The following is a 12,716-nucleotide window of genomic DNA, read 5'->3' on the forward strand; positions in this document are numbered from 1 at the left end:
AACTCTTATGCATAAGTTAAATCATTAGAAAATAATCAAAGGTAAGGTTCCCCAGGCAACGACCACTAATTGGTCATTAGGAGCACACATTTACATTTCATGTCATAATGTCATATTTCTGATTGCAACACAGGGCTCACTATACTCCATCAGGGTACCATGAATGTCCTTGCTTTTGTTTTCTATCTATCAAGCAGATGTTAAGATGTTTTTGTAAAAACAAAAGTGACGTGAAAAGGCATGATTAATGGGCGAGAATATAACAGAAGAAAGGTGATAAATCGGCAGCTGCAGCAGAGACGAAGCTGCTGATGCAGAGCTGCATGTCCTGAGGAGAAGTGATGATCCGTCTCATGTCTTCACTGGTTTGCAACACTGTACCTCAGCATAGTTAAAAAAAGATTGCATCTACCATAATCAATCACTGATTTAATGCGCCACCCGTCGAGCACACTGTGTGACCTGAATCAAACACACCAAAGAAGCTGCCTGACCAACAGGTGTGTGCTGGTATTTGCAGGAGGCTAAATGCTAAAAGGCTCATGGTGGAAAATTCAGCAGTTGTTTCTACATTTGCTTTTACATTTACAGGCTGCTTTTGTGGGTCAGATCTGCTCCCGCTGTCTCTGCTTTTACACTGTGTTTATCTTTGATTCTTTGGAATTTTTTTTGTTCATATTTATAGATTCTGGCTTTGTGCACCACTTTGGTCAGCTGCAGCTGTTTTTGAAAGAGCCTTACAAATAAAATAAACTTTAACTTAATTTAAGAAAGTAAGCCTCATCCTGCTCAAAGCGTTTGACAAGTTTGAGGAGTGCAGTGGGACGGAGAGGCTGAGTGGACTGGTTACAAAATGCACTGAGAGCGGTCAAGCAAAAACATTTAACCGACAGTGGCTTCAGGAGGATTTGGCAGAGCACAAAGCTCACGAAATTTCGTCCAAACAGGTGAGTAGAGTAACTCTATCAACAACTACTGTGTTGCCTAGCAACAAAGCATTGCGTGTGTCCACTGAGCGGTGTGTAAGGACTGTGCTGCTTTCTTTGCTAAAGTGTGTCACATCTAGGGACAATAGTGGAATATAATATTCATAATTATGTTTCAAATCTAATGTAATGACCTGAAAGTAAGAATTGTGCTGCTCGTTTCATCTGGTCCATACTGAGGGGAAAAAAATGACACAGGAGTGAACATGGAGAACTCGTTGATTTTGCCAGTTTTGGGATTTTCCTCCTACATCATTAGTGCAACTTGACCCACGTAACAAAATCAAACTCCACAGCAATTTCTGCCGCACGTTAACACTTCTGGGGCCGTATTCATTAATCCTCCTCCTACAAAGAGTTTCTCCTAATGATGAAATTCAAATCAAATCCTTAGAATTGAGTTTTTCTCAGAACCTTCCCTTATAGTTAAAAGTAGATAGTAGAGACAGTAGAGATAAAAGTTATTCACAAAGCATCTTAAGAGAGCTCCTACTGTGAAAAACTGTTTGGAGTAGGGAGTTAAACTTTCAAAAACTCTGAGAGTTTCTTAAGTAGAGAAGGAAACGGTGGAAAGACAAAGATATAGGAGAAATATTCTCGAAATACTGAATGATAAGGAGTTAATGAAACAGATCATGAAGGGATATTAGTGATCACAACACTTCTGATATCTGGCAGCTGTAAAAACGTGGAAGTGCAGCTGTGATGACTTGGGTCTATTACAAGCTTCCATCAGCAACCTTCCAATTACTGCGCTCTCACATCCCCCCCGACTCCTGTCGCTCATACTGCAACACAGCGCACTCCTCAGTGGTGTGCACAACCACAGGGAATGAGACATTTATCTGCTGCACTATATTCTCCAAGGCCAGCCTCTTGGTTCGCGCTTCGACACCAGGATGGAATTGTCCTTTTGAACTGTTTACATTTAGGAAGAATTATAATTAATAGTATTATAAATGCATGTAAGCAAATAAATGTTTATTCATTTAATAAATTAATATTCAAAATGACACTATAACTAAATGGTACGGCTGTGCCAAACAGCATTTCCGGGCCTTCAAAACTTAAGTGAGAGGTTAGTATTTGCAGCTTCAGAGGCAGCCAGAGACACCTCAGATCAGGACCAAAATCCCTAATATGAAAAGCCATGAAGAAATGTCTAGTAATTGCAAGATCAGCAAGCTGTTGCCTACAGTTTTCAAAAGACAAATCAAACTTGCAGCAGATTTGTGAAAAGCAAGTTCCCTTTGGCATATCTGGCACTCAACTTTTTAGGGTCATCTTTGCAAATTTAAAAAGTTGCAAAGTTGAAGCAAACACTTGACTTCTCTGACATCTTGCTAGCTTTCTAAGTTGCGAGCCTGGCCATCGCACAGCCACACGTCACTGGTTCTGTACGGTGCTGGCGACTTTAGATCAGAGCTGTCACGCACAAAATTATCAAGCTTAAATTTACTTGTCTAAGAAAGAATTACTAATGACAATTAATATCATGCACACTGAGTAATGTTGCACTGTACTACTACTACTGGGTTATTTGGAATTTTTAATGAACTGCATAAATATAAAATCACAACACTGACGCTGGTTACCACGGCAATGGCAGAAGCCTCCATGTATCTGGATTAATAGTCCTATGATTAGCCCCCCCCCCCACCACCTGCCTGCATTTTTATGACTTTCTTTTTTCGACAACCAATCAAGGCTTTTGAAAGAATGTGTCACACCTAGCAGCAGGGTCAGCCACGCCACGTCACCACAATGAAAATTAAAAAAAAAAATCAAAATCACTCCTAAGCAAGGACTCCTTGTTACAAAAACTGACTTTTGATCCCTGAAAAATAATGCTTTCAAACATTACTTACAGATGGTTTGATGTCATTGTACCTTCAACACAACTCACTTGTTAATTCCAGTTTCCACTAAGAAAGAGAACAATGGCCTTGTTCACTGAAAGGTCAATAAAGCGTTCAATAGTTCAGAGTGACATTGTATTTTAGAAACACTCCCACTGGAGCACGAGGCACAGTCCTGTTGTTCTTTTAGACTGAACGTTGAATCTGGATAGTTCATTATAGGTCAAGTACTGAATTATTTTTCACTTTCCAGAAAGTACTGCATTTCAGTATCGAACCATGATTTTTTTTCTCATGCAGCCATGGAGGTCACTGCTGGCTCATCCCACAGCCTTTCAGCCCCGAGCTCCATCACCCTCACTCCCCCACCGCCTTCTTTCCGAAATATGGATTTTCTATCTCTGGAGCTCTAAAGACAGCTAATGACCAAAACCCAGGCTTCATAGTTTTTTTTTTTTTTAAGAACCCATGAGTGATGTCAAGATGTCTGTCCCGTATTGAAAATTTCCAGGCTTACTGTCAGCTCGCGAGGTTGGCCCAGTTCATTTGAAATGAGTGAATCCCCCCGTATAAATGTGTAAACTTTCTTCAAAATATAATAAACATACAAGAGTCTATTGATACTTTTCTTCTAAATTCTTTTTCACTCAATCCCAAACTGTCGTAAGAAGGCACAACTAAACACGACAGAATGACAAGGAACTGACCAACCACAAAACAAAGCACATTAATAGCTGGTTTATTGGTGCTGGCACAATGTAAAGATTCCTTGAGCGGGTCACTTGCCATGAACACCAACAATGTGTCACCATTCTCCTTATTAAAATGTTTATTATGTGTTTTATAATGTTTTTTCAATAGAAGCGGTGCAGCACAAGCGAGCTCTTGTCAGCTTCACAGTTTGGCCACTCTGAGCGGAGCTGTCACCCGTGGCGCTGTTGTCATGATCGTAGAGGAAACAACCCAAACACTCGGCAGACGCTTGACGCCTGCCAACACATTGCTACTGGCAAAAAAATAAATCACGTTTTGTTTGTTATAAACTGGCAACCTGTTAGTGCAGGCTGCCACATGAGGCAGATTTCATATCAAACCTAAAAAAGTTTGTGTGGAAGAAACAGAATGCTCAATCAGGTAGTCCGACTGCAAAACAAAAGCAGAATATTGCTCAAATCATTTATGTAACGCTACATTCACTCATCTCCGGGCTGACGTGTATGTTATTTCCCCACTCAGACGCTCGTAACTACTGAACCTTATGACTTGAACGTGGCCTAAAACAACTAAGTTTTGTTGCTCAGAGGGTTTTAGCCAAATGAAAGAAACGTTATTAATGAAGTAGGTTAAAATCCACGTTGTAATATATTGTTCACAGCAGAAAAAGTAAATAAATAAAAGTGACAACAGCCCAAAATCATTAATATGGCAGGCTGGGGTTGGAGGTGGAAGGTGGGGGTGTGTACTAATATGGAATCCACAGCTCCCTTTTTTGGCAGCAATGTGTCATGATATTCCAAATTAAAAGTGTTTCCAGGATAAAGAACAATAATTAAAAATATATTAGTCATTGGGCCTAAAAGGCAATTACCAACTGTTTCTCACTAATTCATTCTATTGTCTTCCAACTGATGTCTGCTTGACTCATCATGCTGCCAGCAGATAATGTTATCTACTCGAACACTCATGAGAGGATCCCAGAGTTTCTTTGCAGATGGATGGTTAAGAAGACACACTACTCAAACATAAGTGAGGGATATTGGGAGATGGGTGTGTATACACATGTGCATGAAGGACCAAAAATATTCACAGCACAACAAAATAGAAATTCAGATATGTAACAGAGTAAACAATCAGGTGGGACACTGAAATATCCAAACATCTCTGACTAATTCTGAGTAGAAATATTTACTTAAAACTTAGCTGTTCATCCTTGGGAGCTCACCAGACACTGAATCTCCTTCCACACCTCTCATACAACACCATGTCACTATAACAAGAGCCAGTAAATGACAGTAAATGGTTTGATTCAGTCCAGCTGATGAACAAACCGGGCTTCATGTGAATTCAGGCACAAGCTCCAGAGTGATGTTGCGCAAAGAGAAACATGTGGCATGGCTGAAATACACACTACTCAAAATAAGTCAGGGATATTAAGGGATGGGTGCACGGAGGACCAAAAACATTCACAGAACAACAAAACAGAAATTGAAATGTCACAGAGTAAACAATCGAGTGACACACTGAATTAACCAAACATTTCCATCTAATAAGTACAAATATGTACTTTTAACAAGAGAACAACTTATTTGTTCATCCTTGGGAGGTCACCAGACACTGAATGCCCCTCCACACCTCTCATATGACACCATCTCACCACAATAAAAGCCAGCAAATGACAGTCAGCGGCTTTAATTCAGTCCAGCTGATGTAGAAAAGGGGCTTCATGCGAATACTGGCACAGATTCCAAGGAGAGATGTTGCGCACAAGGGCGGTATGTGGCATGGTTGAAATACACACTACTGAAAATAAGTCAGGGATATTGGGAGATGAGTGCATGGAGGACCAAAAATAGAAATTCAGATTATGTCACAGAGTAAACAATGAGGTGAAACACTAAGATGCCTCACTAATTCTGAGCAGAAATATGTACTTAAAACTTATTTGCTCATCAACATATGACACCATGTCACCATAACAAAAGCCCAGTAAATGACAGCGAGTGGCTTTAATTCAGCCCAGCTTGATGTGGGATCATGCGAATTCTGGCACCGGTTCCGACGAGTGATGTTGCGCACGAGGGCGGTGTGACCTTCGTGCCACCCAATTTGAGCAACTTTTACACACTGAGTCCCCAAATTCACACAGTCGCATACACACAAACACACACAGAGAGGGCTCACGCAGACCTGTTTACACGGCTCGACAAAAAAAAAAAAAAAAAAAAACACACACACCCGGCGTCTCATCTTCTGTGTAGCAAACAAGTCACAGCGGGTTTTTTGTTTTGTTTATTGTTTACGGGGGGGCGACAGGGGGGCTGTGATGACAGAATATGTTCTGGCATGCACGCGCACCTTCAGGACCATCACTCCTGTCTGTAGCTATTCACCGTGTCCGTCCGCTCCGCGCCGCGCCGCTGTCACTTTACCACGACTTTCAACTCGGCGACAGCCTGAGGAGTTGAAGCCCCGTACGTGACATCTCGTCTGTTCAACTACGGCCGCGGAAGAATTACTGTCAAAGTGTACCAGAAGCGACGTAAAGTACACGCGTACATTCACCAGCCTCGTCTTCGCAAAAGCTCGAGAAGGGGTTAGTTTCGCCTGGTTAAAGGGCTTAGTACGCCGCTTTTTTTTCTTTTTTTTTTTTAACATACGCGACGCCCTCCCCTTTACTTCCTAATTCCATTATTCGTCAATATTACAGAGCATTTCCCCTGGACGGGCTCTTCTCCTACCTCGTAAAGGTCTCCCGAAGCCATTCTGGGGTGCGGACTCCGGCGGCGCGGCGGTCTTGCCTGCCTTGTTGGCTCTTTTTTTGGACCCTACTCTCTCGGTGTTTCGGCGAAAGCCCCGATAGACGGGAATTAGCGAGCAGCCCTTGTTATTCTGAGCAATCCGCAGTAGCAGATCAGCAGACAGTGTCAATCGAGCCCGGCGCTCTGCGATGGATCGCTCCACACTTAAAACAAGCAAACCATCGGGGCGGTGCTGTTTACCCAGACCCAAGTGGAGGACTGAAAATTAGTCCCCGGCACAGAAAGAAAAAAAAAAAGACAGAGAGAGAGAGAGAAAGAAAGAAAGAAAAAAAATGCACAGCCTGACGGTCTGCATGCGCCCTGCTCCTCTGAGCTCTGAAGCAATCCAACTACTCAACGGGAGGTGATATGCTGGATGTGTTCAGAGACACCAGCTGAGAGACTAACTCCTGTCCTGTGTGAACAACTCTACCTGTACCCGTCCACTTTATTAACTCATTTTAACCCTCATTTAGAGACATTAGGAAGCACCAAGAGCAAATGAACCGGAGCTATTTGTAATGAATGGTGACTTACTGGAGGTTGCATGGCTGTGCTTATGTTCAGTTCAATGCCTTACAATAATTTGTCATCAATTTGACAATATATAGGCCTTGTTAAAGTGTGTTAATCGTTATTATTTTAAAGAATGTGCAGGCATGTAAACAATGCAATGACCTTTTTTCATTTTACAATCGCCCCTGTTGCAGCCAATTAAATGATTTCATTCAGGGAGGACACCACTGGCCTGGTTATCATCATTATTGTTGTTGTTGGACCACATGATCTAGCATGTGCTCATAACTTATTGATTACTGGAGACTTTGAAATGATGCGGCTCAAACTGAGGATATAGTAACATGATAAACATGCATATGCTGTGCATTTCGATCAGGGCTGTCCAAAGTGGAGATTTGATTGAGATGCAATTTGGTCCAACTAAAAAAAACAAAAAACAAAAGAAATCTATATTTATTAGATTAAAAAGATTTTTACAAAATCAACATTTTTGCTGTATAATCTTTTGTGAGGTTTAAGGCTATTTAACTATTTAGGTTCCCTAATTATATTTTTTTGTGTTTGTTAGTGACACTGTGCAGTAGTAGTCGTAGGTAAACCGAGGTTACTAATGTCAACAGTAACACCTGTGTTTACCTTCCCTTGACCCACCATTCATTTTCACCCATGCTTTAGATCATTAGATCAAAGGATGGTTAAGTCTTTGTCTTTTTCCTTTAGTGTTCTCCATTTAGTTCCTACTGGTGATGCCTTTAAGTTTATCATACCAATATTCAGTGTTTCTTATACCATCCACAATAATGGAACAACAATCGACAAAGATCGAGTGAAAGTGTGGAAAGTCATTGATAATTAACCTCAATATTCTTTCTATCAACATATTATACTAAGGAACCTTTAGTCACCACCTTTCATTTACATTTAAACAGAAACTGTAGCTGTAAAACACACTTCTGAGAAACTTTGCAACATAGCACAGTATTCTCATATTCAATGTTGTTTAGGAGCATGTGTTCCTAAACAAATTTGGCCTGTTTCACACTATTGATACCAGGGTCTGGAGGAAGGAGCTCAGTGCAGATGATGTGCAACAGTTCTCCAGGCCACACTATATTTGGAGCATAACTGTTCCTGTGTGTGTGATACAGCTTAAAAATATCTCACCATGCTGTTTCAATAGACAAAATGCCATCACTTTCAGAAACATTTGCTGAAGAAAATTGAGCACCGCATTTTTGTTGAAGAGACTGAACAGGCCATGCTGATAGTACAGCAGGCTGTAAAGTGCTGCTTTATTTTGCACATCATTTAAAGGACACCTATTATGCTTTTTTTGTTTTGTTCCATTCCATCGGTGTTTTGAATATGTTCTTGTATATGAAAAACATCCTGAAAGTAAAAACGGTCTCACCAACCATAGCTCCTCTCTTCCACAAAAAACACTGCACCTGAAACGCCTCGTCAGTGTTCCCAGCTTTAATTCTGTCACTAGGTGACATTGCACTACGTCACCATGTCACACATTTGCATAATTTATGCTTAGCTGTTAGTTTCGCACAAAAAAAAAAAAGATTTAACGCAGCTGTTCTGTTGTTAGTAGTGTTGGCTCAGACATTCGTGAGCTGACCAGTAAGAGCAGACTGGGTACTCAGGAGGGGAACCTTGAGGAGACAGGAGCTAAAACACAGCATTTCAGACAGAGGGGGAATACAGAGCTGCAGCACCAAACAGTATGAGAAAACTGATGTGATGTTTGAGCATTAAAGCATGTAAACCTATTCAAGTAATAACCTCCCCAAAAAATTATGAAACCTGAGGATGAGCGTAATATGCCTCCATTAATATGCATGTGAATTGTGCATGGAGGTTGGAGCGATTTGAAATACAGAATCGTTGTCAGCATATTAACAGATGTTATCACAAGTTCCATTTTCAAAAATGTTAGAAGTTCAAGGTTCATTTTATGTAACTCAGGAAGTTGGTGGACTTACTGAACCCAATGACGTGTTAAAATATACCAACACTACCACCAAGAAATGTGTGGCCTCGTCTGTGATGCTGAAAGATAACTGCCTGCTTCCGCGGAATGTCATGACGATCGCCCACTTCAGGATGCACAACTTATCCATCAACATTAACCTATATTTTATTGTATCACAGAGTTTACCCGATTCTTTTAGACTGAAGAATATACAGTATATATTGTACAAGTCGATTAACAAAACTGTCAGGTTAAAGTTAGGGTTAAGGTTAGAAATAGGGAATGCATTATGTGACTCAAGCTCCTCACAAATATAGCAGCCGAAACGTGTGTGAACCTAAAAAGCTTTCCTGGGATCCTGTGACACGATTTATTGTGGCTGCTGAGGCATCTGTTACAGTGCACTCCATGTAGTCATTCTTTGAAAGCCACTGTGGAGCTATGTTTTATTAAGCTAAAGAGGGAAATGATGTTGAATGGGAGGAAAAGGGATCATAGGACTTTCCTTAATGGAGTCATGCTGACAAAACTCAAAAGTGTTTTTTAAAAAACAGCTGCAGCAGGCGAGATCATGCTGTTTCAGGCTATTTAAAATGATAACTGTTGTGTTTTTAATACAGAGGACACACTGCCTTTTTCCTGTTTTTGTAAATGAAATTCAGCTTAAACTGCCAATATGTGAGAAGGATGAGGAAATGGCAAAACAGGAAGTGTTTGGTCAGGAGGCAGTTTGCTGTAGACTTTCCCTATTGGGAAAAATAAAATATTTATCATAAAAGGAACCCTACAGTCTGGATCTAAGTTCTGCGGATCATGTTTCACACTGCATTTTGGTGTGCGTCTCTCAGTGACACCAGTATCTGCTGCTGGCAGCGCTGCACCATATCTCAAACAGTGCAGGTACAGTCTTCTGTGAAAAAGGGGAAATGAATGCTTTCTTGTCCTAAAGTCACAGAGATGTTATTTCCTCTGTCTTTATTCTTGAATATGTTGTAGCCGGTGGGATTTAGACTAAACTGTTGTTTTGCAGCTGATCAGCCCAGTAACGGTACAGTGAAGGCAACATTTTCTCGCTTTTTACATTAAAATAACAGCTTCAAAATCATTGTGATACAGAGTCTTGTAACAGGGTGAATGGTGTCTCTGTCTCAGCCACTCCAACCCCCTCCCCCCATCACTTGTTTCTGCACTGTATAACTTCAGTTACACACATTTTTACTTACAGGTTTATAACATTGTCGTGATCTCTTAAGATTTGTTTGTATTCAGCACCAGTCTGACAAGTCGTTACAGACCTGGGATTTATATATACTGCAGTGGTGCTTCACTCAGAAACTGGGGTGCACCAAATTTCAACATAATGTTGCTTTAAAAATGTGGCTTTAATATCCCATATCTTCAGTTGTTGCAACAGTAGCAAATACCTTAACAGTTAACTTTGTCATCATTGCGATTTTAAGAGGTATCTGTGATGCTTTTACATTTTTTCCATTACATCAGTGTATTTTATATGTTCTTGTGTATGAAAAAGAACACACTGCTAATCATGCCAGTAGTCGCGACTCTCCATGACTCTGTGATATCACACTATGTCACCATGTCACACATTTGCGTGATTTATGCCTAGTGGCATGTAAGAATTGATTTAACACAGCTGCTCCATTGTTGTTAGCAGTCCTGGGTCAGGCATGTGTGAGCTGACCAATCAAAGTAAACTGGGTATTTGGGAGCGGGGGGGCCTTAAAGAGAAAAGAGCAAAAACAGAGTGTTTCAAATGGAGGGGGAATACAGAGCTGCAGCACTGTAGTATGAGAAAGGCTCCATTTAGAGCTTATTTTTACAAATCCAATTTAACTTTCTGATTATAAAGAGAGAATTAGTTTTAGTTTTCATTTTTAAATGAGTCAAATGTACAGTGATTCAGTCATAATGATTATTGGCTGCAGAAGGACTTGCCCTGTGACATAACCAACCAGTTTTGGGATTTTGGTATTGGGGTTGGCATTCTGGCACAAGAGCATGTGGCGATGTGACAAACCCTCTTCCACATTTTAATTATCGAGAGAATTGTCTGCTGTTTCTTTTCCGAAGAGAATGCATTCATGCCTGAAGCAAACAAACATTGGAGTGCCCTTGAATGTACCAAAATGATTTACAAAATTTGGGGGAGGCTATCCAAATATGGACCAAATAACCTTGTGATTAAAGAATTTTCAGCCGAAATATGAAGTGCTTCATGAATAACCACAGGGCAGCGCTAGCTGCAACAACACTTAATAACTTGTTATTCCATGGCCCATTGTTAATTTTTCAGCAAATCTAATAGAAATCTTTTGAGGAGTCTTTGAAATATCCTACTCATTACAGAAAAACAAGCAAAGGCATAACAAATGCAAGCTCCTGTACTGAAGAAAGTTACCTCGTCAAGGTTAATATTCAGTAAGGATAACACGATGTGATTAAGATTAAGACAGAAACACACTCAGTGCTTCTAAATGCTAAAATTGCTGTCTTGGAACCATCCCTCTAAATAACTCAGTCCGACTTACCCCCATTCAGGCCTCAAAGAGCCCACATTGCATGCTCTGTGCTCCTTGCATCGCTTAACACTGCTATAGCTGCTTGTCTCCCCTATGTTCTCTTCCATCAAATCTTTTTGCCACCATAGTTGGTGAGGAGAACATCTGGACTCCTATGGTTTACCTCCCTGATTGCTAACCATTCTTTCCAGGTAGGGTAGAACATCCTCTGTCTTTACTTTGCAAACCGTCCAGTTATATAAATTTAATTCTTGGGTGTGTCTGTGTAGCCTGTTTGCATGTAATGTTGATTTTATCATCACTGCCCTATAATCACATAAGACCAGTCGTGCAAGTGTTCAACTGCGCGTTTCTACAGAGAAACACAGTTTCTTCATGTAACTTCTGTAAACTCATTCAAATGCTGCTTCTAACCTCCCTTTTATTTTTCCCGTTTATGTCAGGTTTCATACCCGCTGGACCCTTAAACACACCGCAGTCCCCATGAAATACTGTTGCATATGTGAATGGTGAAAAACTCCTCAAGTATGATTATGGAAGAGAAGATGTCTTGCACTGCACTTTCAGACTGCTGTCAATCACAACCACAGTGGTGGTTGATTCTATCAATTATCCTGGCAAAGTTAGCCTCCAGTCCAACCATAAGCAACACTGAAAGTTGGCAAGAACTGACTTTATGTGATGCACTGATCAAAAGCCAATTTAACAAATGTTTCTCTCAAGTGACAACAGTTCTGTCAATTAACATTTGAATTCAGATGATAAAGATTACAGAAGATGTTCTTTCACTTCTTTAAGTAACTTCAAATTGAATTAAAACTTAACACTAACATTCTCTGCAGTTAACAAATGTCATTCTATTATAAAAATCCCAGCCAACACCATATTGTTATCAATTTAAAGTAAAATGTGGCAAAGGTTGATTTTGCATCGCAAAAAGGAAGCCCATTATTTCTGTTTTTAACCTATTATTAGGTTCTGTGGTGGGTACCAGACTGTACCATCATTAAAGTACAGCCCTCTGACAGGCAACACCATTCACTTACTATAAAAGTACCTTTAAATTGCCTCTAAATCCTGCACTCACCCAAGCAAAATGCAAAAACCAGACCAGATGTCACATTCAGGGTGAGACACTTCAATGCTGGGATAATGTTATGTGGCTTTGTTCCAGGTTGCATGTCACATAAACACAGGGAATCCAACAAGTTGCTATCATTTTACTGCTTCTTGATTGATCAGTAAATGAAAAGATGATGGATTGTATAAATCTGGAGGGACAGTGGGGAATATTCCAAGTTTACAAAAAAAAA

At 40.4% G+C, this 12,716-nt stretch overlaps 1 protein-coding gene across 3 annotated transcripts in view; it reads right to left on the bottom strand.

The window, feature by feature from the left end:
- Positions 1–12,716, bottom strand: part of LOC119018259 (chromodomain Y-like protein 2) — a 47,018-nt gene that overhangs the window by 27,262 nt on the left and 7,040 nt on the right. Inside the window, exon 1 of one of the 3 annotated variants that reach the window (XM_037095779.1) lies at positions 6,304–7,209. The exons of the other annotated variants lie outside the window; for them this stretch is intronic. Coding sequence (XP_036951674.1) covers positions 6,304–6,327 — 24 coding nt within the window. The 5' untranslated portion in view covers positions 6,328–7,209. Of the gene's footprint in view, positions 1–6,303; positions 7,210–12,716 lie in introns of those variants that run through there. 3 annotated transcript variants of the gene reach the window in all.

This window comes from Acanthopagrus latus, chromosome 4 (genome assembly GCF_904848185.1).
Source record: "Acanthopagrus latus isolate v.2019 chromosome 4, fAcaLat1.1, whole genome shotgun sequence".
Classification (NCBI taxonomy): Eukaryota; Metazoa; Chordata; class Actinopteri; order Spariformes; family Sparidae; genus Acanthopagrus; species Acanthopagrus latus.